At 41.7% G+C, this 25323-nt stretch overlaps 1 protein-coding gene across 1 annotated transcript; it reads left to right on the top strand.

The window, feature by feature from the left end:
- Window positions 1-18196: 18196 nt before the first annotated feature.
- Window positions 18197-24898, top strand: LOC130844323 (spermatogenesis-associated protein 31D4-like). Its single transcript, XM_057720625.1, has 4 exons — window positions 18197-18394; window positions 19672-19717; window positions 20298-20358; window positions 20626-24898. Exons 1-4 carry the CDS (start codon window positions 18197-18199, stop codon window positions 24896-24898), a joined length of 4578 nt encoding a protein of 1525 aa, XP_057576608.1.
- Window positions 24899-25323: the final 425 nt, after the last annotated feature.

Below are 25323 nucleotides of genomic sequence, written 5' to 3'. Positions count from 1 at the left end.
ATCTTGTCTGAGTAGGCATTGGAAAAGGCTTACGAAAGTACTTTCGGCTAGTTTTTTTTAATAATCACACCAGACAGCTAATAAGTTTCTTACCACTCTAACCCCTTCTCATGCTTCTGCTGTTAGATATCACTAATAGATCACTGTGTTCTTTCAGAGAGCCTTAGAATCCTCCTTAACGTGTTCCAAGAAGCCGCCACCAGTTAGTCAGAATTGGCATATGAGATGGAACCTCATCTCCCAAAGCTGGTTTTATATATGTCTAAATGTGAGAGTCTTATTTCTTCCTTAGCTCCTCATGTGGTCATTGATCCAGGCCTTGAAGGTAGTATCTGGGGAGGCCTGGCAAACCAAGGCATTCTCAGCAGAGAACAGAGCACAGAGGTGTGAGGTGACCAGATGGAGTAAAGCAGAGTGTGCATTGGAAAGTCACATGAAATGGATTTGGAACAGGAAGGAGGAGCCAGATTTAGGTGGACACTGGCATCCAGGCCACGGCTCTTGAATGTGATTTGTAAAGTCAGTGTTCCCAAATGTTAGTCAAGGTTCTCTAGAGAAACAGAACCAATAGAATAGAGTGTATAGACAGACAGACAGACAGACAGACAGACAGGGACAGACAGAGGATGAGGATTTATTTTACAGAATTAGCTTATGTGATTGTGGAAGCTGACAAGTTCAAAAACTGCAGTTCAGGCCAGCAGTCTGGAAATTCCGGCAGGAGTTGATGTTGAAGTCTTGAATCCGAAGGCAGTCTGTAGACTGAATTCCTTCCTCTTTGGAGGACCTCAGTCTTTTTTCTCAAGTCTTTCAACTGATTGGATGTGGTCTACACATATTATGGAAACTCACTAGTTTTACTCAAAGTCTACTGATTTAAATGGTAATCACATCTTAAAAAATCACTATAACTGTAACATTGACTGATGTTTGACCAAACAATGGGACACCGTATCCTAGCCAAGTTGACATATTAAAATTAATCAACACAGTTAGTATAGGTAATTTTCAATGTTAGACAGATTTGTGTTTTTAAATTTGTTTTATACATTTAAATCTCATTTACATAAAACTTCTGAGTTCATAGAAATTATTGGTTAGAACAAATGTAAATTTATTTAAGTAAAACAGAGTTGATTTAAAGAAGATTATTAAGTAAATATTGGGTACAGATGGTCTATTGATATGATGAGTATATGAAGGTTGTACTGAAATGACTGACGTTAGAGAATGGTAAAAAACAGAATTGCTATACTTCTGCAGTAAGGAAATGTTATAAGGAAACGGGGTTTTAGGAAGATTAATTCTGTTGCCCTCAACAAAAGCTACAGAGAGAAAAAAAATTCATCAATAAATAATAAATGTGAAGATGTTTGCTTTTGCTATAGTAGTAAAATAATGCATCTTAATCTGCTGTTTTTGTAAAAAAATTGGTTATGCTGCTCTCTTCTTTTTTTTCAAGTAGAAGTTTTAAATTTTATGTAATGTGAGCAGTTGGTCTTTTGTTTTATAATTTCTTAAAAGAATTTTAAACTTAGGAAGTCATCCTTGCTTTTAAATTCAAGATCTAATACCTTATTTGAGCGGGCATTTGGAAAAGGATGTTTTAAAAATATTTAACTTTTTAATGTATCTGGGGTTTATTTTGTTATAAACTATGAAAGATGGGTCTAAATTAATTTTATTTCCCTTAAATTTCTACCCAGTTATTCACACACAAGTTAATGAATAGTTCTTCCTTTCTGGTGATGTCACTTTTGTGTTCTAGCAAATTCTTGTGTGGAAAAAAAATGGATTCTGGAATGTTTAGTGTGTGTTCTATATCTTTTGTTTGTTTTTGTTTTTATTTTGTTTTTTTCTTTACGAACTTTTATTGAGATATAATTGACATACAATAAACTGCATATATTTAAAGTGTACAATTTGATATTTTTTTCTTATTAGTAATGTATGTATGGCAATCCCAATCTCCCAATTCACTGCCCCCCCAAAACCCTGGGTGTCCCCACTTGGTGTCCATATGTTTGTTCTCTACATCTCTGTCTCTATTTCTGCCTTGAAAACCAGTTGATTTGTACCATTTTTCTATATTCCGCATGTATGTGTTAATATGTGATATTTATTTTTCTCTTTCTGACTCGCTTCGCTCTGTATGATAGTCTCTAGGTCCATCCATGACTCTACAAATGTCCCAATTTTGTTCCTTTTTACAGCTGAGTAGTATTCCGTTGTATATATGTACCACTTCTTTAACCATTCATCTGTTGATGGACATGTAGGTTGCTTCCATGTCCCGGCTATTGTAAATAGTGCTGCAATGAACATTGGAGTGCATGTGTCTTTTTGAATGATGGTGTTCTCTGGGTGTATGCCCAGCAGTGGGATTGTGGGATCATATGGTAACTCTATTTTTAGTTTTTCAGGGAACCTCTATACTGTTCTCCATAGTGGCTGTATCAATTTACATTCCCACCAACAGTGCAAGAGCATTCCCTTTTCTCCACACCCTCTCCAGCATTTACTGTTTGTCGATTTTCTGATGATGCCCATTCTAACCAGTGTGAGGTGATACCTCATTGTAGTTTTGATTTGCATTTGTCTAATAATTAGTGATGTTGAGCAGCTTTTCATGTGCCTCTTGGCCATCTGTATGTCTTCTTTGGAGAAATGCCTATTTAGGTCTTCTGCCCATTTTTGGACTGGGTTGTTTGTTTTTTTGATATGGAGCTGGATGAACTGTTTATATATTTTGGAGATTACTGCTTTGTCTGTTGATTCATTTGCAAATATTTTCTCCCATTCTGAGGGTTGTCTTTTTGGCTTGCTGTAGTTTCCTTTGCTGTGCAGAAGCTTTGAAGTTTCATTACGTCCTACTAATTTATTTTTGTTTTTATTTCCATTACACTAGGAGGTGGGTCAAAAAAGATCTTGCTGTGATTTATGTTGAAGAGTGTTCTTCCTATGTTTTGCTCTAGGAGTTTTAGAGTGTCTGGCCTTACATTTAAGTCTTGAATGCATTTTGGGTTTTTTTGTGTGTATGGTGTTAGGGAGTGTTCTAATTTCATTCTTTTCCATGTAACTGTCCAGTTTCCTCAGCACCACTTGTGGAAGAGGCTGTCTTTTCTCCACTGTATATCCTTGCCTCCTTTGGCATAGATTAGTTGACCATAGTTTATCTCTGGGCTTTCTATCCTGTTCCATTGATTTATATTTCTGTTTTTGTGCCAGTACCATACTGTCTTGATTACTGTAGCTTTGTAGTATAGTCTGAAGACAGGAAGTCTTATTTTTCCAGCTCCATTTTGTTTTCCCTCAAGGTTGCTTTGGCTATTTCGGGTCTTTTGTGTCTCCATACAAATTTTAGGATTTTTTGGTTCTAGTTCTGTAAAAAATGCTATTAGGAATTTGATAGGGATTGCATTGAATCTGTAGATTGCTTTGGGTAGTATAGTCATTTTCACATTGCTGATTCTTCCAATCCAAAAACATGGGATATCTCTCCATCTGTTTGTGTTGTCTTTGATTTCTTTCATTAGTGTCTTATGGTTTTCTGAGTATAGGCTTTTACCTCCTTAGTTAGTTTTATTCCTCTGTATTTTATTCTTTTTGTTGCAATGGTGAATGGGATTGTTTCCTTAATTTCTCTTTCTGATCTTTCATTGTTAGTGTATAGAAATGTAAGCAATTTCTGTGTGTTAATTTTGTATCCTGCAAGTTTATCAAATTCATTGATTAGCTCAAGTAGTTTTCTGGTGGCATCTTTAGCATTTTCTATGTATACTATCATGTCATCTGCGAACAGTGACAGTTTTCTTCTTCTTTTCCAATTTGGATTCCTTTATTTCTTTGTCTTCTTTGATTGCTGTGGCAAGGACTTCCAAAACTCTGTTGAATAGTAGAGGGGAGAGTGGACATCCTTGTCTTGTTCCTGGTCTTAGGGGGAATGCTTTCCATTTTTCACCATTGAGAATGATGTTTGCTGTGGGTTTGTCATATATGGCCTTTATTATGTTGAGGTAGGTTCCCTCTATGCCCACCTTCTGGAGAGTTTTTCTCATACATGGGTGTTGAATTTTGTCAAAAGCTTTTTCTGCATCTAGTGAGATGATCATGTGGTTTTTATCCTTCAGTTTGTTAATATGGTGTATCACATTGATTGATTTGTGTATATTGAAGAATCCTTGCATTCCAGGGATAAACTCCACTTGATCATGGTGTATGATGCTTTTAAAGTGTTGTTGGATTCTGTTTGCTAGTATTTTGTTGAGGATATTGCATCTAAATTCATCAGTGATATTGGTCTGTAATTTTCTTTTTTCGTAGTATCTTTGTCTGGTTTTGTAATCAGGGTGATGGTGGCTTCGTAGAATGAGTTTGGGAGTGTTCCTTCCTCTACAATTTTTTGGAAGAGTTTGAGAAGGATAGGTGTTAGCTCTTCTCTAAATGTTTGATAAAATTCGCCTGTGAATCCATCTGGTCCTGGACTTTAGTTTGTTGGGAGATTTTTAACCACAGTTTCAATTTCATTACTTGTGATTGGTCTGTTCATATTTTCTATGTCTTCCTGATTCAGTCTTGGAAGGTTATACCTTTCTAAGAATCTGTCCATTTCATCCAGGTTGTCCATTTTATTGACATATAGTTGCTTGTCATAGTCTCTTATGGTGCTTTTTATTTCTGTGGTGTCTGTTGTAACGTCTCCTGTTTCATTTCTAATTTTATTGATTTGAGTCCTCTCCCTCTTTTTCTTGATGAGTCTTGCTAGAGTTTTGTCAATTTGATTTACCTTCTCAAAGAACCAGCTTTGAGTTTTATTGATTTTTGCTATTGTTTTCTTTGTTTCTATTTCATTTATTTCTGCTCTGATCTTTATGATTTCTCTCCATGTACTAACTTTGGGTTTTGTTTGCTCTTCTTTCTCTAGTTCCTTTAGGTGTACGGTTAGATTGTTTATTTGGGATTTTTCTTGCTTCTTCAGGTAGGATTGTATTACTATAAACTTCCCTCTTAGAACCGCCTTTGCTGCATCCCATAGGTTTTTGATCGTTGTGTTTTCATTGTCATTTGTCTCTGGGTATTTTTTGATTTCCTCTTTGTTTTCTTCAGTGATCTGTTGGTTATTTAGTAGTGTATTGTTTAGCCTCCATGTGTTTGTGTTTTTTTCCATTTTTTTTCCTGTAATTGATTTCTAATCTCATAGCGTTGTGGTCAGAAAAGATGCTTGGTATGATTTCAATGTTCTTAAATTTACCAAGGCTTGATTTGTGACCCAGAATGTGATCTATCCTGGAGAGTGTTTCATGTGCACTTGAGAAGAACATGCAATCTGCTGTTTTTGGATGTAATGTCCTATAGGCATCTATTAAGTGTAGCTGGTTTATTGTGTCACTTAAAGCTTGTGTTTCCTTATTAATTTTCTTTCTGAATGATCTGTCCATTGGTGTAAGTGGGATGTTAAAGTCTCCCACTATTGTTGTGTTACTGTCAATTTCCTCTTTCATAGTTGTTAGCATTTGCCTTATGGATTGAGGTGCTTGTATATTGGGTGCATATATATTTATAATTGTTATCTCCTCTTCTTGGATGGATCCCTTGATCTTTATGTAGTGTCCTTTCTTGTCTCTTGTAACCTTTTTTATTTTAAAGTCTTTTTTTATCTGATATGAGTATCACTGCTCCAGCTTTCTTTTCATTTCCATTTGCATGGAATATCTTTTTCCTTCCCCTCACTTGCAGTCTGAATGTGTCCCTAGGTCTGAAATGGGTCTCTTGTAGACAGCATATAGAAGGGTCTTGTTTTTGTATCCATTCAGCCAGTCTGTGTCTTTTGGTGGGGACATTTAGTCCATTTACATTCAAGGTAATTATCGATATGTACGTTCTTATTACCATTTTCTTAATTGTTTTGTTTTTGTTTTGTAGGTCCTTTTCTTCTCTTATGTTTTCCGCTTAGAGAAGTTCCTTTCGCATTTGTTGTAGGGCTGGTTTGGTGGTGCTGAATTCTCTTAGCTGTTGCTTGTCTGTAAAGCTTTGGATTTCTCCGTTGAATCTGATGAGATCCTTGCTGGGTAGAGTATTGTTTGTTGTAGGTTCTTCCCTTTCATCACTTTAAGTATATCATGCCACTCCCTTGTGGTCTGCAGAGTTTCTGCTGAGAAATCAGCTATTAACCTTATGGGATTTTCCCTTGTATGTTATTTGTTGGTTTTCCCTTGTTGCTTTTATTAATTTTTCTCTGTCTCTAATTTTTGTCAGTTTGACTACTATGTGTCTTGGCGTGTTTCTCCTTGGGTTTATCCTGCTTGGGACTCTCTGTGCATGCTGGACTTGGGTGGCTATTTCCTTTCCTATGTTAGGGAAGTTTTTGACTATAATCTCTCCAGTATTTTCTTGGGTCCTTTCTCTCTCTCTTCTCCTCCTGGGACCCCTATAATGTGAATGTTGGTGCATTTAACATTTTCCCAGAGGTCTCTTAGGCTGTCTTCATTTTTTTTTCATTCTTTTTTCTTTTTTTTTTCTGCATCAGTGATTTTCACCATTCTGTCTTCCAGGTCACTTACTCACCCTTCTGCCACAGTTAATCTGCTATTGGTTCCTTCTAGTGTATTTTTCCTTTCAGCTATTGTGTTGCTTATCTCTGCGTGTTTGTTCTTTAATTCTCCTGGGTCTTTGGTAAACCTTTCTTGCATCATTTCAATCTTTGCATCCAGTCTTTTTTCAAAGTCCTGGATCATCTTCACCATCATTATTCTGAATTCTTTTTCTGGCCTGTCTCCACTTCAATTAGTTGTTTTTCTGGGTTTTTTTCTTGTCCCTTCATCTGGTACAAAGTCCTCTGCTTTTTCTTTTTTTCTACCCTTCTTTGGCTGTGGTTTTCAGTTCTACAAAAGAAAATGCTGCTGATACTGCTTGATACTGCTGTCTGCCCTCTTGTGGAGGAAACTATCTAGGACTCTTGTGCTGTGCTTCCTTATGGGAGGGACTGATGGTGGGTAGGGCTGGGTGGGCAGAACTCAGTAAGAGTTTAATCCACCTTGGTGTGTGGAGCTTGGTAAAACTTTAATCTGCTTGTCTCCCAATAGGTGAGGCTGTGTTCCCACCCTGTTGGCTGTTTGGCCTGAGTCTACTGGAGCTTACAGGCTCTTTGGCATGGCTAATGGCAGACTCCAGACTCCAGGAGGGCTCAAGCCAGTGAACACTTCCCAGAACCCTTTCTACCAGTGTCCCTGTCCCCATGGTGAGCCACAGCTGCCCCCCACCTCTGTAGGCAACCCTCCAACACCAGCAGGTAGGTCTGGTTCAGTCTGCTATTTGGTCACTGCTCTTTCTCTCTGGGTCCTGGCACACTCACTACTTTTTGTGTGTTCTCCAAGAGTGGAATCTCATTTCCCCCATTCCTGTGCAGGTCCTGCAATCAAATCCCATTGGCTTTCAAAGTTTGATTCTCTGGGGATTCCTCCTCCCGTTGCTGGACCCCCAGGTTGGGAAGCCTGACGTGGGGCTCAGAACCCTCCCTCTAGTGGGTGGACTTCTGTAGTATAACTATTCTCCAGTTTGTAAGTCACCTACCCAGCAGTTATGGGATTTGATTTTATCGTGATTGTGCCCCTCCTACCGTCTCATTGCAGCTTCCCCTTTGTCTCTGGATGTGGGGTCATTTTTGGTGAGTTCCAGCATCTTTCTGATTATTGTTTAGCAATTAATTGTAATTCCGGTGCTCTTGCAAGAGGGAGTGAGTGCATGTCCTTCTTATGTTCTATATCTTTATATATTTTCTTCTTTCTATAATGTCTTATTTTAATTATCATAGCCTTATTATTTTTTTCACTGTAAAGAGTTTATTTTCCATATAAAAGGGCAGAAGCTAACAAGTGAGCAAAGGATAGATCATGGAGCTCATGTGGGAGACCATGATAGGTGACTTGAGGCTGAGGGTGATGAAGGCTGGTCCAGCGGGAGAATTGGAGGTTGTGATGAAGAGATGCGGTCAGATCTAGGACCTGTCCTGTGGGCAGAGACCATGATACGTGTTGATGCCAAAATTTATGGGATACAGCAAAAGCAGTTTTAAAAGAGGTTTCTCACAAGAAAATGCTTAGTGGAAAGTTTTCCAGCGAGGCATGGGGTGGGGGATGGTGGTGACTGCAGCTCTCCCTGGGGACATGGACAACCGGTGGCAGCCACCCCTGGGAGCTTCCACCACCACATGGACACTGGTGCTGGTGGGCACCACTGTAGAACCCTCCCTGCAGCTCAGCCTTATGATATATTTAAATATCTAGTGTGGCTAGACCCATTCATATTCTTCATTCAAAAATTTCTTTGATAAACTTACCAATTGTTTCTTCCTAAGAACGGAATCTAGAAGGAGAGAAAAGATGGCGGCGAAGAAGAGGGATGTGGAGTGCATCCCTCTCCACAGAACGGAATCTAGTCAGATTCTGCAAAATTTTCATAGAGTATTTATTGGTCTTTTGCAAATCATTATAAGGGTTGTTATGAGTTTGTGCAGAATTCATTTGTGTATGAATTTATACCCATTTTCAATCAACTTTTGATGTTTTGTGATGATAGAACACAGATTAGAGTCAATTAATTAGTCTAAAGTAATAACAAAGACATTTCATCTCAGTTGCCTCCTTCAGTCGAGCAATTCATAGCCCAGCTGAATTTAATCCCCTTTCATTTTTGCACCTAAATGTCTGGTGGAGATGTAATCCGGCAATCGAGGATCCAATGACTGGCCTCAGAGAGCAGAATAAAAGAAACAATGATAAACATTGTTAGTGAATGGATGTAGAAACTCTTGAAGGGTAATTCACATTTCAACTTTTAACTTTCATTTTAATTCCTTAGTATTTCAAATGGAAACCCATGATCCCTTTCTGCAAGAATTTTCACCTTGGGTGTTTATAGTTGTTTCTTACTTCCTTTGCCCTCTTCATGCTTGTGGTATCTGTACAGCAAGTTCTCTTGGCCTCGGCTAGTTCTTGGTACTCTTGAAACTCTCCTGACAGCAGAAAGCAGTGATCAGTTGAATGATTCAATGGAAATTTAATCTGATCTCATTTTAGCCACGTGTAAGAAGCAACCTGCTGTGAACTAGAATTGTAATGCTGGAAATTATCTGATTCCTGCAGGCCTCTCTTCCTTCTCTGCCCTGGTGAATGACTGCTAAAGAAATTTAAAGCATGTAAAACATGATAAACGTTGATTTGTTGCCTTGGCCACTGAACTGGACATCTTGCGTTCTTGCAGGTAAAACTAAAGAGCAGTATCATAGATTCTAGATTTTGTGTGTAAGGGCAAAACATTTAAATATACTCAGGTTGATTCTTGAGGCAGTAATGCCCTATTTCCTTTAAATTAGACTTCCAGCTTTGAACCCAGTTTAAAAAGCAAAGCAACATGAAACAACAACCAAAACAAAGAAACCTCTGTCAATAGAACACTTTAGCTACAAAGACTGATGGCCTGAAGATTAGAGTTGACAAGATGCGATTGGTCAGTTCACTGGTCTGAAGGAGAGGCATCCTTTATTTGTGGCTGGTTAGGAAGGCCAGTTACAATGCAGAAAAGCTAAGAAATGGTAGGAGAAAGTGGAGAAACAAACAGGAAAAGAGTGAAAAACTGGACATAAGAAAAGCATAAGGTATATAAGAAAAAGCAACTTTTAGAGTTGATTGTGCCAACGTTTAAGAAGATTATAGCGACCACTGTTACATTGTTGGCCCCCAGATCCACATCTCCCAATATTTGCCTCTGTGTAGTCTTCTCTCTTTGAACTTGAGTTGGGACTATGACTTATTTTAATTAACTGAAAGTGGCAGAATGATGCTGTATAGTTCTTGTTCTAAGCCTTAAGAAGTTCTGCTTTTATTCTCTTCAGAGCCATAATCTGCTTTATAAGAGTTCTGTTAGCCTACTAGAGCTATGTGGAGAGGCCATCAGAAAAGCCACATAAGAGGGAGAGGCCCTGAGAGGCAAGCCTGGCCATTTCAGTGTCCCAGTGAAACCCAGGCCCCTACTGATCTACCAGCTGGATGAATCCTTATGAGTAACCATTGGTAAGATCAGCAGAAGGGTCACCCAGCTAGGCCGAGCCCAGATTGCAGAGTTATAAGCAGATAAAATGTTCATTGTTTTAAGCCACTAAGTTTTGGGGTGGTTTATTATTACAGCAAAATATAGCTGCTGGCATGATATTGAAGAGTCAGGGATCAAGACCTAGTGACTCTACTCTCTGAGAGAGCATCGTGTGGACTGAAGATGCATGTCTGGGACCAGAGCAAGCTTGGTTCAAATCCTTACGTTGTCACTTTTTAGCTCTTATGGACTTGGGCAAGTTATTTACTCTTTCTGGGGCTCAGTCTTGTTATCTGTGAAATGAGAGACATATTTCTTCTCTCACAAGATAATTAAGAAATGAAATGAGTGAAAGTTTGGGGCACAAATTAGCTACCCACCAAATCTTAGTTCTATTGCATTTCCTTCCTGTGGTTCCCTCACCCTCTGAGGGGATAAAAGTGATCCAAACTACATTAACTCTTTAGGGTATCCCTGTGACCTGCTAAAGGCAGTTCTCACGCGTCACTTTGCACTGTGTATGTATATTTGATAAACAATCGTTGTATTTATATGAAAAAGAGGTAAACTCCTAAAATACAGGTGATGGATTTTTTTTTTTAATGATAGCAGGTTTGGGGGGGCACTTCCGGAGTCAGTGCACACTTGTGTGCATGTCCCAGACCGCCTACACTTGCTTCTCTGGAGTTCCACAGCCGCTTATTAGACTAAGCTGGAGTCATCAAGGACTGCTGTTACATTCAGCTTATGGCAGAAGGCATGAAAGCGTATGCTATATTTCCATTTGGTTTTCGCAAAAAAACACACTACTATCTCAATTGTTTGTAAAGTTTGCTTAGGCAAAAGTTGCAGATTTCGAGGTAGTACTGCATAAAATTTGGTGTTTTTGAGTCCTTTTCTTCATGCTGGAAAGAAGAAAGTCCTATACTGAGTGCCTAAATTATGTGCAGACACCAAGTTTCGAAGTCTGCTGAGAAAACACACACATGCGCGCGCACACACACACGAAAGAAAGGATTAAGGAAGAAAGAAATAAACCTGCTCTGGCCTCAGTTTCCAATTTGTAAAATGAGAAAGCCAGACTAGAAGGTTTTCCAAGGTCACTTCCAGTTCTGAGTGTTAGCAGACATCTCAAATCCTGTGCGTATATTAGCTTTGTGTGAGATTAAAAACACAGGTTGTTCTCCAGCAGAACTTTAATTGCTGAGCTTTAATTAGAAAAAAATCAAAATACTCTTTCAGATTTTGCTTTTTTAATTCTATTTTTAATTGTGTTTTTATTGTTTCCATTTTATTTTAAAAGAGAGATGAAAGCTGCAGTTTGCCATATTGCTATACACATTTCCTTGCCATACAACTGCCCTAGCAAGTTAACTTAAAACAATTTTCTGAAATGTATTTTTAATGAGAAATTTAGACCCCTTAAATTTGTCTGAAATATTTTTTTCCTTCAGACCTCTTATAGGGCTGTAGAGTTTCCATACCTCAGTGCCAAGGGCATGGCAGAGGAATTTGGCTCAGCTTAGTAATTGCCTTGTGTTAGTCTAGCTTAAAGTTGTTTTTCTCTTAATGGCTTAAGAGAGCCATTCGAATGCTTTGATTCTAGTAATAAAAGTTCCAATGGGCAGGGTAGGTGAATGCCCATGTAACATTTAGCCTATTAAAATGACCATATCCAAAGCTTATGCAGAGTGAATTCTTACTAGGGACTCCATATGGGCAGGTCAATGTGGAAAAAATCATAAGAAAATAAGAGAGCGAAAGTAAGTCTGGGAGTGTCCTTGCTTTCTCCAACTAAGATCCCACTATTATAGCAGACATTTGTTTTTGCCTTCTTGCGTGGCAAGAGGGAGAGACCTCCCCAAAGTCTCCGTATGTACTTCCAGAATGCTGACTCACCCACAGGCTTCACAGTGGAGCATGAACATGAGACCACAGCTTCTCAAGCTACCTGTGGCGAAGGACCAGTTTGCTTCATCTCCTACACCCCCTCCACGGTGGACAGGAACTTGTGTAAAATATAATAAAAACGAATCCCTGGAAAAATGACACACACGTACATACAAAATAGAAGCCTCAGTTTTTTATTATTAGATTTAATTACTCTGTCAAATTGCAATAAAAGTTTCTAACCATCCTCAGTCTCTCTACTTATCTTGTTGCAGATGGGAACAAAAACGTGGAAATAGGCACTAGTCTATGGAGCACACTTTGAGTAGCACTGACCTAGACTAGGCCAGTAATCTTCTCTGGTTCCCAGTAATTATTTCAGGGGTGTTCTTATGACCTGAGCTGGTCCCAGTCACTTGCATGTTTGGGACTTTAGTTGAAAAACTGGAACAACGATTCTGTTTTTCCTGGCTGGATGCCGTCTTGGGACTATAGGAGGAGTGGCTTTGAGAGGGACTCAGTGCCAAGAAAGCAGAACCAAGAGTTAGCGAGTCAGAAGCGGAATCTGCTCCTGTGTTGTGGAGAAATAGAAGCCAATAAGTTAAAATTTTTGCTTAAGCTAGAATTCATCAGGTTTTCTACCATCTGCAAGAGTGAGAGTCCTATGTGATATGGTGATTAATTTGCATATTTCCCCCTAACTCTTAATCAGCTTGCCGGTCATCTTTTAAAAACAGAGATCTGGGCATGCCATTCTTCTGGTTTTGAAAACCGTAGCTTCCCACTGCCTTGGTACAGAGTTCAAGCTTCTTAAACGTCATTGAAGGTCTTTCACAATTGAGTCCCCTTCTTTTCAGCCTAATTTTTTTGCTAGTCTCATCCTCAGACACATGTCCAATGTTTCAGTGTGACCAGATATGCACTTTTATATATATATGTTATAGGTTTGCTCACGTTCACTTTGGCTGGATTGCACTTCCTCTTCCCACACCCCTTTCTGATTAAGAATAGAACCTTGAGAACATAAGGTATTCATTACTTTTAAATGTTAAGCATTATGCATCACCATCATTCCTGCTGATTCAAGGGCTAATTTTGAGAGTGTTGGCAGGAGGGCAAATGGATGCATTTGACAAAAACTGCATTTAGACCCCAAAGATTTCACTTCATAGGGAGTCTGATATGGTCATATTACTAAAATCTCAGAAAACAACAAACTTAGACAAAGTATGACTTTTAAGTTATTGCAAAAATCAGTAACGAAGAAATGAAAACATAAGTCCACACCAAAATGTGTACACAAATGTTCATAGTGGCTTTATTCATAATAGCCAAAAGTGGAAACAACCGAAATGTTCATCAGCTGGTCAATGTGTAAACAAAATGTGGTAGATCCATACAATGGAATGTTATTTGCCATAAAAAGAAGTGAAGTACTGATACATGTTACAACATGCACTAACCTTGAAAACATTATGCTAAGTGAAAGAAGCCAGATATGAAAGGCCACATATTGTATAATTCCATTTATATGAATGTCTGGAATTGACACATCTATAGAGAAAGTAGATTAGTGGTAACCTAGGGCTGGGGAGAGTGGTGAAATTGAAGGGTGAAGGCTAAGGGAAACAGACTTTCTTTTTCAGAGGGATGAAAGTGTTCTCTAATTGATTGCAGTGATGGATGCACAACATTGTGAATTCACTAAAAGTCATTGAACTGTACACTTTTAATAGGCGCATTATATGCTATGTGAATTATGCCTCAATAATGTGTTTTCTTTGTTTTTCAAAAGCGTTTATAGGAGCTTTATTCATAGGTGCCAAAACTGGGAAGCAACAGGATGTCCAAGGTGAATGGATAAATCAACTGTGGTACATCCAGGCAATTGAATAGTATTCAATACGAAAAAGAAATAAACTATTAAGCCACGAAAATACATGCAGGAAACTTAAATGCATATTACTTAGTGAAAGAAGCCAATCTGAAAAGCCGACATACACGCTGTATAATTTCAACTATAATGACATCCTGGAAAAGGCAAAATGCCGGAGACAGTAAAGACATTGGCGGTTGCCAGGGGTTAGGGTGGAGGATGGGGTGAATAGGCAGAGCACAGATTTTTAGGGCAGCGAAACTACTCTGCTTGATACTGCAGTGGTGGATAGACTTATCTAAACTCATGTAAACTATGGGCTCTTGGTGAGAATGATGTGTCAGGGTAGGTATGATTGTAACCAATGTCCCACTCTGGTGCTGGATGTCGATAGTGGGAGAGGTTGTGTGTGTGTGTGGAGGGGTGTTGGGGAGTCAAATGGCATACGGAAATTCTGTATTTTCTGCTCAGTTTTGCTGCGAACCTAAAACTGCTCTAAAAAATAAAGTCTAAAGAAAGAAGAAAAGGAGGATGAGGAGGAAAGAGGTGAAGAACAGAAAGAGGGCCAGGGCAAGGAAGGAGAGGAGCAGGAGGAGGAGGCAGAGGAGGAAGTGACCTCACAAGGCCCATCTCAGTTGGCACCAGCTCCAAAGTTTTCCCTGACTCTCTCTCGTCTCGCTCCTGGCAGAAGGATTAATTGCTCCTTTATTTATATTTTCGTTGTGTCCTTATTCCTACTTCCTTTATAGTTCATATCACTTTATTATAGTTGTTTGCAGGTCTCACCTACTGAACTATGACCTGCCTGAGGGTGGAGGCAATGCCTTATTTTCTTGATATTTCTACTAGAAATGCTACATGGTGGAGTTCAATGAAAGTGTGTGTGTGTGAATGAAGAGCATCTGAAAGCTGCTGTATTAAGTGTGGTTTTAAGGGATTCTGCCCTAGAATCTGTTGTTCTTCAGGCTTTTTGGTAACCTAAGAATAGCTCCCTCCATGTGGCTCATCCCTGGGACAGTGGCCAGGATGTGAGTGAGAACACTGAGGACATGAGATAGTCCTAAACGAATGACTTATCTCTACTGAGTCTCCTCCAACAGCAGCATATTATTTCTGGTAGAGCTTTTGGAAAATACTCTTCCTTGGAGATAATCTAACTATGTGCAGCCTGAAATCTGGGACCAGACTTCCGTGTGGTGATGAAGGTCAACTGGGAAGATGCCATTGGCTGGAAAGGAGAAGATCTCACTCTACTAAAAGCCACTGCTGCCACTTCAGGATGGGCTGCCTGAAATGTTCTGGTGAGAGCTTTATTACAAGGCTTTGGGGTTAGATATATGTAAAATGTGTGAAATGTGTTCCTGGGAGGGATGACATCTTAAACTTTTATTTTTTATTTATACCTTACTGAGAGTCATATGTAATAGAGTTCCTTAAAGCGGGCTTTAAGAGGGCAATAGGGAAAACCTATCAAGATTTTGCTGCTAAGGATGAAAAGGGAAAGGTACCTAAGAGGGGACAGGATGCCAAAAATTACTTCCCAAATTTGGCAGCACTTAATGGACAAAGTGAATATATTCTCAATCAAATAACTGCTTTAATTTTAGGATCAGAGCATACTTTTTATTTTAAGAAGTCACTTGTTTATATTATTTAAAATAGATGCATTGAGAATGTGGGGAATTTAGTAGTCAGGGCTCTACTACTTATTTGCTGAATGATCTAGGGAAGTCACTTCCCCTTTCTGAGCTTCAGTTTTATTCATTGATAAAATGGGCACAATAATACCTGTCCTGTTTACATCACAGAATGTTTGTGAAAATCCACTGAGATCACTGAAAGCAAAATGTTTTATAAATTAGACAAATAAATTTATAATTTATAATTGATGCTAGTCTAGGAAGGATAAGTGCTACGACCCTCTCCTACTAAATATCAATGGAGTTTATTTGTGGTTGGTACAAAAAGACAAAAAATGTTTTGTACATTTGGTCCTTGTTTCTTTAAATTTTGAAGGAGCTTCTACCAGGTTCTGAAAAAGAATCTGATTAACATTTTGGGAAAAGCCTTTTTATTGAAACTTCTTGTAAGTTTTAAACACAAGGCACACAAACATAGGTAAGGATATCTAGCCAACATGTACCCTTTTAAAAGAGAAAAGCTCTTCTTTAACCATCTTCTCAATGAATTGTTAGTTTGTGTCAGAAAATCAGAGAGGGTAGGCATGCAGGGATACTTTCCTAAGGAGCATAATATGTCTGAGCAGTTATCACCCACAGCATCTGTCCCTTCTCTGATCTATTCCAGAGATCACTTGGCAATTCACAAATGCCATGGGGGACCGCTCCTGCAGTTATGTAACTCTTGACCTGTGTAGGGCTTTTCCTAAAACCGTATCATGAGGTCCTTAAGGACAGAGGCTGTGACTTACAGTTACTTGTGTCTCCTAGTTTCCAGCAGTAAATATTTATTAAGCGAAAACTTGGCTGAGGCTGCATATACAGGCAAGGAGGAAGTGGTGCCTCTCAGCAGATTTTATCCTCAGGGCAGGTTACCTGTTCCTACATAATTGAAAGAAGACTCTGTGGGTTTGAAGGCTGTCTAACCCTTTCACAGGAGATCCAGTAACTGTGCTAGGCCATGGGTGTCAAATAAAGGGCATCACAGTTTAAGAAAGACATGAGAAATTAGGAAACAGTTCAGAGGACAGCTGTCATGAAGATAAAGAGTTTAGAAAGGAAGATGTAGGAAGAGGGGAGGGAAATACTGGGATTATTTAAACCTGACAAGAGGAGCCTGAAAAAAAGCGTGGCAGGCAGTTGATTTTCGAACATATGTGGGCATGATTTTATAGAGCAGAGCTTCTCAACCTTTTTTTGTGGCAAGGTGCTCTTAGGAAAAGATTATATTTACAGGGCCTGCAAGGATAATCAGGTAAGGCTGCTCAAGATTTGATTCTTCCCTAAGGCTTTGGCATTCCTAGGTACCACCCTGCCCCCAGAGGACTTAGCACAGTGTAACCTTTACCAGCCTTTGGGTAGTGTTACGGACAGAATGCTTGTGTCCCACCAAATTCGTATGTTGAAATTCTGAACCCAGAATGATGGTGTTAGGAGATGGGTCCTTTGGGTGGTGATTAGACCATAACAGTGGAGCCTTCATGAATGGAATTAGTGTTCTTATAAAAGAGACCTCACAGAGCTCCCTTACCCTCTTTTTTTGCCATGTGGGGTTGCAGGGAGAAGATAGCTGTATATGAACCAGGAACTGGGTCTCATCAGACACAGAATCTGCTGTTGCCTTCATTTTGGACTTCCCAGCTTCCAGAATTATGAGAAATAAGTGTTTGTTGTTTAAGCACCTAGTCTATGGTATTTTGTTACGGCAGCCCAAGCTGACTAGGACGGGGATTTCTACACGTTAGAAAACTGATGTAGAGTGCAGGGACTCTCTGTATTTTAGGTGGAGTAAGAAGGAGTAGAGTCAAAATAAAAAATGAAAGATTGAAATAAAATGAGAAAACACTTTATTCTTAGATTTGAAAATACCAGGTTGGTTTGTCAGATGGGTATGTGTGTGTGTAGCATGTCCTAAAAGTCTTTATGCAGTTTAAGCTTCCCTAACTTCAGAAAAATAAGTGCTACAGACTTATCCTCAAGATCATGTGAAAATTTAATTATTTGCATTTATTTTATAGTAACTTTAGTTTTGTGAATGTTGAATAATGAATTATTCATCTTAATTATTTGAATCAGCACCTCTGACTGAAGATGGTAAAGGCTGACTGAAACAAAAAGCAAAATTTCCTATCCAACATTCACAAAACTAGATAAAAGAACTTTTTAGGTTCTATATCTGGGTTTGTATAGCAAAAACATTCTATAGAAAGGATGGATTTAAGGACATAAATGATCCTCAGTGTAAATGTCTGGGTACAAGCAAAAATTCCAGACAGTATTTCAGACTTTCAAGGCAGTGGAATTGGTGAGACCCAAGTCAAGTTTCTCACACAGTAAAGGGGACCCAGGTAATATCTGGGTTACAGATGGGACAAGCAGAAAATTTTGTTAATGTAAACATATGAAACCATGAAAGGGTGGAGTTGGAAAACAGGATTGGCAGGGTAGGGCAGAGGGACGGGGAAGGCCCAGCAGTAGTGGAGGGGTCTGCGGGACTGGTTGGTAGGGGAGGGGCCGTGGACACACCCTCTTCATGTTGTCCCCTCCCCCCACTCTCAGAAACCCTTTGTGACTCTTCAGTGCTCTGTGATGCAGGCCTGGAGCTATACTCAAGCGCCCGCACTCTCAGTGCTCAGTTGCCTTAGGCAGCCTTGCGATTCAGACAATGGAATTCAGAAAATGGAATGTTTTCTCATTTTTGAACAGCCCTACTAACCCATGTTTGAGTTTCGGCTCAACATTTTTGGATATTGACCCCAACCTCATCGTCCTGTGTGGGTTGGGGTTGCTTCTTCTGTTCCTGTGGTACCTAGTGGGGTTTCCATGTTTACCTACTTTCTGTGAAACCAAAGATATCCGAAAAGTAAGTAACCGTGGGCGAGCCCTCAACAGAGATTCTTTATTGTTGTTTCCATTTCTACTCCTGTTGCAGAAAAAAAACTGATCCCACGAGAAACCAAGCACCACACTCGGAGAGTTGGAGAACTCAGGTTTATTGAGCCGGCGGACCCAGACGAGCGAACGCTCCAAAATTCTGGGGCCCCGTTTCAGGGGAGTCTTCTCCTTATATAGGTTAAAACATACAGCTATACTTGGTACAAACTGATTGGCTACAAATTACTATAGGTCAGGGGCAGTTACAGAGCGCGGGAGTTCCCAGGGGTTACACACATGGTAGGGGGTCCTAACAGGAACTTGTAGGAGCCAGACATGCCATTCCTATCAGGACTAAGGTCACAATTTGCATTCTCACATTGGTTGTGGGTTGAACTTAATGGTCACTTAACAAGTCTATGTGCAAAGGGTCTCAAACAAAGGCTTGGGGTGGGTGCCTGAGAGCGGGACTGTCTTCCCTTATCTGATCACTCTTAGTAATTCATTTTACTGTTTAACTGAGAGTGGCGGCGAGCAGGCCTTTGCAAGATCGAAGAGAGGAAGTTTCAATTTCCTCATCACTCCCACCTTTTAAAATGAGTTTGGTCGGGTCAGAGAGACACTTAAGATGGGAATTTCAAGGAGAGGAAAGACTATCATAGACCAAATAGGGCCAGTGGTTCAGAGAGGACTAAGGCTTCCATTTGAAGCCCTCCAGACCATCTGAGTGTTTGGAGGATTCCAGGATAAAATCCCAAACAGTAATTTTGTGGCCCTGGGTTGGGTTATGTAGAGTTCTGGATCTCTGCAGGACAACAGAGATCCCCAGCGCTTGATCATGAGTCACATTCTCACGTCAGGCATCATTCGACCCAACCTTCCTTTGTGTTGGGCTGATCAGGGCAGCAGTGCTGAGCCTCTGAGAGCCTCTGAGCAGAGGCTGGAGCCCGAACTCCAGGATACAGGGTCCTATCTGAGGGACACGGACATGACTGTTGGCCTCAGAGTCTATGCCCTCCTCGGGCAGATGACTTCTGACGGAGAATATCAAGTGTGGACCTCATGGACAAAAGTCCTTCTCTGAGTTTTTTGAATAAGAAAAAATTGAAAACAGTTTAAACCTTTAAAATTGATAAAAGGAAAGGAACCTAAAGTTCTGCTAATGAAAATAGAGTCATATAATTCATGAATAATGAATATCTGAGCTTCCTAGAGAGGAGTGCGAGAAATAGCCCCAGCCCCTCAATCTTTTCTTTTTGTTCTCAGCGTCAGGGCAGAGCCAAGAGGAGAAGGAAAGGTGGAACAATGAAAGGTAAGGTTCTGCCTATTCCACCGGAACTCTCCCAGGGCGACCCTTCCTGCCTTTTCCATGGGATCCAAGGTCCATGATCGCTGAGGCTGTCAGCTGCCAGATACAGTTTCTCTCAGAAACCAGAGCTCTGAGAGGAGAGACTCATGGGAAGGCAGTCGGAGCCTGAGACACTTCTCAGGGTCCCTGCTCTGCTCACCGCTGGGCATGAAGCAGTGATGGACCTGGACGATGGGCGTCTCCCAACAGGTGGCCATGTGAGGTGTCCAGAGTCAGAACGTCTGTGTCCTGACTTTGTAAAAGTCCTTTGACTTCCTGGATGATTAGATTCCTCTCTGAGGCAACACTGATCTCTGTTTTTCACATGGTGGTTTTGAGCATCACATGAGATATAAGGCATGTTGCTTTACAAGAAGCAACATACATATGTGAACCTTGTTAATATCATTGACCATTTGACCTTATCTACTAATTCTTGGGTCTTTCAGAGTATAATATCCCAAGGGTTTCCCATAAGGGGACTCTGTTATTATACCTATGCTTCTATTTTCATTACATATAATTCATTCTCCTGGTTTCTCAGGTTGGAGACGTCACCAGACAAAAACAGGAGAGAAAAGAATGCTGATTTCTATTCTGAAAAGGTGACTAGTCTTTCCCTTTCTTTCCTGATCCTTCCTTAGCATGTTCTATGCAATTCCAGGGATTCAGTGCAACCTGCTGTAGTCACGGGAGGGGGTAGCATAGGAATGAGTATGTGGTGAGGGCTATTGAGCATGATGTGAAGTCATGGATGTGGAGAAATGTGAAGGGGCAGCAGGCTTCAAGTGACCCCACCCCTTCCAGACTAGCAGGTCCCCCTTTCGTCGTTCTGGTCCTGGTTTCATCTTTGTACTTCCTGTCTCCTGCAGCACCATCCGCTTTCGTCAGCTCTTATGTCCAGACCCCTCCTGTGAGGTGTGCATTAATGCAACTGCTGAGGTCATTCGGCTGCTGTTCCCGGAGGCCCTGGAAGATGCTACTTCCTCTGTGTCCCCTTTGGCTCCCACAGCTCCTGTGACTGAGTCATCGTTTACTCTGTCCCCTGCCTCCTCGGCAGTCTCTCCAGGAAACCTAACACCAGCCTCTCTGCCTGAACCTTCCCCACTGCCCCCCTCGGTTCTCTCCCCTAACCCAATGACCCCCTTAGTTGACTTTTTTGCACCCTCACCACTGGGTCACTCTCTGGCACCAGAGCCTTTTCCTTCCTTGGATTCTGAGTTCCCAGTGGACTATTCCCTACCCAAATCCCTTGCCTTTCCCCCTCTCCTCCCACATGACACTCAGACAGCAGATCCTGTTCTCCCACCAGAGGCCACTTTGTCTCTAAATACCATCTTTTCTCTTGACCCCACCCTTTCCCAAGATATCAACCCCTTATCAGACTTGTCCCAGGCAGTGAATCCCCCTGATTCTTTTTCTTGTCATCTTGCACCACCAACTCCGTCTGTTTCACCACAGCCAGACTGCACTTTAACTGTCACTCCATCTAAATCAGTTGCCATCTTATTGAAGCCTGTTCCTGAGAACTCACCTCCAGAAAGCCCTGGTATATTGTCCACTTATGTCCCGACACTCAGAGGCACTGATCATTCAAGCTTGTCAATTTCAGACTTCTGGTGGCAAGCTCATGCCCAAGCCTTGTTCCCTTCCACACTGGCACAATGTGATTTCAACCAAGAGTTTCTTGCCCTCCATTCTTCAGAGGCCTCTTTTGGGGGAGACCCTGCAGCCAACCTTGTAGAGCCTGGTAACCTCTCATTTCTCAGCCCTGACGTCCTGGCACTCCTGGAGAGACAAGTCCAAAAGAGGTGTGATTTCCTGATGTGGAAAGAAAAGGAAAAGAAAAAACATTCTTTTCCAGAACAACTTAGGCCAGACTACCAACTAAATTCTTCAGGGAAAATGTTAGAGTCAGTGGCTGATAAGCATGACTTGGCAGTCTGCCTTCCTTTCTGGAGCAGCAAAGACAAAGCAAAGGAGCTTCACGTGCATCAGCAGCCCCCGTATCCTAAGACCTTGGAGGACCATTTACAGCAAAAACGTATCCAGCTCTTCTGGGGTCTCCCATCTCTGCACAGTGAGTCCTTGCCCTCTGCTGTTCGTGTCTCAGGTGACAGTTCCTCAATCTTTATTTTCAACAAAAACTTGAATGCCTCCACAGGCCAAGAATCCCCAGTACTTCCCCATCCCCTACCACTGTCCTTGCCTGAGATTCAGCCTGAGACCTTGCCTCAAATCCTGCCTCAATCTCAGCCCCTACCTCTCGCTCAGGTCCAGTCCCAGGCCAACCCTCAGTCCCCACTCCCAGTCATACCATTTGGTCCTCTACCCCAGATTAGGACCTGTGGAGTAAGTTTCCATAGACCTCAGGATGAATCAGAGTCTCTCTCCTCATCTGAAATTCAACAGCTGGAATGGAACATATTGCAGAAACAACAGGAAAGTTTGTGGGGTTTACCCTCTGTGGTCCAAAGATCTCAGGAAAACTTTTGTCCATCAGCTCCTAACATTCCTTGCCATCGGGCCCCCGGGGCCCATGTTTCAGTCTCCATCCTTCTTGGGGAGTTTCCTCTCAGTGAGGAACTTCGGAAGAAACTAGAGCATCACCTTCAAAAGAGGCTCATCCAACACCGGTGGGGCCTGCCCCGCAGAATCTATGAGTCTGTGTCACTGATGCTGCCTCCAAGTGGTTTTGCAGAGACATCTGAGTCAGAGAGCGATTATGGGGTCTCATTGATCTCTGTGTTTAAAGGTCAGAGTAGCAAAAATGTTGGATTGAGCAAACCTGGAAGCTTCCATGAGAGGAGCTCAGAAATGCTCCAGGGAAAGGAAGATGTGGGGAAGGATCAGGGACATGGCCTAGAGAAAGGCCCAAAAGATCATCTGTTGACTGACCCAAAGAGCTCTTCAGATAAGGATTTGGGGTATGACTCTGAGAAAGACCTAAACAGTCAGATGGTGAGTCCCTCAGAGAAAAATTCAAGGGTGTCAGCAGAGAGTTTAGGTCAGAGACAACTTCAAAATGTCCTAAACGTACATTTGAGCAAGAAGCTTGAGGAAATAAATGAAGGTCAGTTCCCTGGGACTGTGCATAGTTCATGGCACGCTATCAAGCAAACATTGCTTCCTTCTGTGAAATCCCACACCCAAATAAAACAGACAAGTTTGCCATCATCAGCGGATGAGGCCTACTCCCTGAATACCGTCCAGGACCTGACTTTTGTTGATTCCAGTGCACAACAGATGCTGGAAGCCCATATTAAAAGGTTTCGTATGAGGATGTTGTGGGGCCTTCCCACCAAGGTCCTTGAATCCATTCAGATCTTTAAATTGAAAGATGCCTCATCCCAGTCCTTGTCCTATGCCAACTTTCCCTCCTCAACCAGTGTGACTTCTGAGGCAGACTCCAAATCTGGGAGCTTCAGGTCCTTCAAAGGAAGCTCTCAGTCTCTCCACGGAGACAAAGTGGGAACAACAAATTCAGCCCCTGTCCTGGATCATTCTCTCCCTGCCACCTCACCTGCAGGCAAAGGAGGACAGAGGATCCTGAGACAGTCACACTCTGATGTCAATCGTGGGCTTGCAAAGGATAGTCAGAGAATTAAGGATGCCAGCCAGACTCGTCTGCCTGCCTCACTCTGCATCACAGGGAAAGCAAGTCATAGACAGACTCAACTAGCCAACAGATATCCCCCAAAACTGCTTGCAAAGCAAGCTGGGACCGGATATGAGCCGAAGTACAAGACTGTGAGTTCCAGTGATAAAGGAGAAATGCAACAGGGCAAAAAGGTGGAGAAGTCAGAACCTGTTTCCACGTCCAAGGTGTCTAGGGAGATATTCAGGGCCGATGAGCTTGATACTCTTCAACTAAAAACTTGTGACATGTTGACAACCAGCAAGTTGGGGAGCTCCCAAATGATAAATGTGAATAAGAATCAAGTAGAGACTACTGTGACCACTAAAAACCCCCCATCCAAACTTCCAGTTCCCCAAGATCCTGAATCATTAGCCCTTAGAGAACAACTGTTTGGTGAGTTAAAGTTTAAATTAGAGAACAGGGAGCATAGCCAGGCTCAAGGTCAACCCACTGACTTGTCCCTTGCTTCAGATAACTTGACTTACAAGGCCTCACTGACTCACGCCCAGGGTGTCTTAGGTGGAGACATGGGTGACTCCCAGGTGCTGCATGTCCATTTGCGGGACAGAGGAATCAGGATGGAGCAGCAGCAGGAACCATGGGTCCCTAAGCATGCCTTAAGGAGGTGCCAGGATAAGAACTGCCCAACAACTGCAAAGAGAGCGAGCCTTCTGGGGCCCAAAGCAGAAGAGCTTGGTGGAGGGGATGCCAGGTTAGGGACATCCCAACTTAGGAGGAAGAGTTTCCCTACTCAGGAGATGGTACTAGAGGAGACACTTGTGAGCAAGTCTTTCCAGACCCCATCACAGAAGGGACAGCCTCTTCCTGAAGGCCATATCAGAAAAGGAATGAAGCACTTTTTGCAATGGCTTTATCTCAGGATAAAATGCAAAAGGCAAGAAAAGGGCAGCCCCTTATCAGCTGCGCAGAACAGAGGCCTCTTTAAAAGTAGAGCTGCCTTTACTGGGACACCTGAAGCTCAGAAAATTGTGACAGACACTGGGAAGTTCCTAGAGGAGAAACTGGGGTGTCGGCATGCAATAGATGTCACCGGCTCTCAAGAGCCCCTATCTTCCCCAGTGCAGTCTGGGAAAACTCAGCAAAAGGTGGAAGTGCATGTCCAGACAGGGCCTGTCCAGGGGCCTCCTTTCAACTACAGGGCTTCCTCCTCTAAAGTGACAAATACCAAGTTCTGCCGTCAAGAAGCTATCTTTGCTGGCCAGAGTTATCCTCCAAGTACAAGACAGATCAGAGATAAGAACAGACACCCCCAGAAAGTTGTGGCATTTAAGGACCAGCAGTTGTGTCAGAAACATCCGCCACCAGTGCCCCGCAGGGAGCCTATGCCCCATCGAAGCCCCACCTGCAGGCGTCAAGCCGGCCAGGCCCCTCCGGCTGTGCTCACCAGTGCTGAAGGCACTGTGTTCAGAAACCTGTCTCTACTATTTAGACAGAAACCACTTCTCCAGAATTTCCAGGGAGGAAAACGTCCCATCCCAAAATAATTCCTTCCTTGTGGAAAATATTGATTCCCCCCAATAAATATTTATCTAATAATAGTGTGTCTTTTCTGTGTACTGTGTTGGAGGCATGGGTTTTGGGTAACTCAGGGCTTGTGTGTAAGGGAAAGTAAGGAGATAGTTCAGCTCTTACTAATTGCTTCCTTTGGCTTTGGCTAAAAGGTGACCAGTCCTCTGGAGTTCTTCCTGAGAAATAGATATCATGCCCTTCCCCCCCCAAAGCCCATTTCCTCCCTGATGAAATTCGAGGAGATGGGCTTTGTCTCCTGCCACTTAGCTTAGCCTTAATGAAAATGTGTAGCAGCTCACACCTCCCTCCTCACTGAATGTTTTGTATCCTTTAGAGAAGTAGGGAAGATAGGTCGTCTATAGCTGAAGAGGGTTAAGGACAGGTATACTTTCTGAAAATA

This window comes from Hippopotamus amphibius, chromosome 2 (genome assembly GCF_030028045.1).
Source record: "Hippopotamus amphibius kiboko isolate mHipAmp2 chromosome 2, mHipAmp2.hap2, whole genome shotgun sequence".
Lineage (NCBI taxonomy): Eukaryota > Metazoa > Chordata > Mammalia > Artiodactyla > Hippopotamidae > Hippopotamus > Hippopotamus amphibius.
This window is presented reverse-complemented; position numbering and strand designations above follow the sequence as displayed.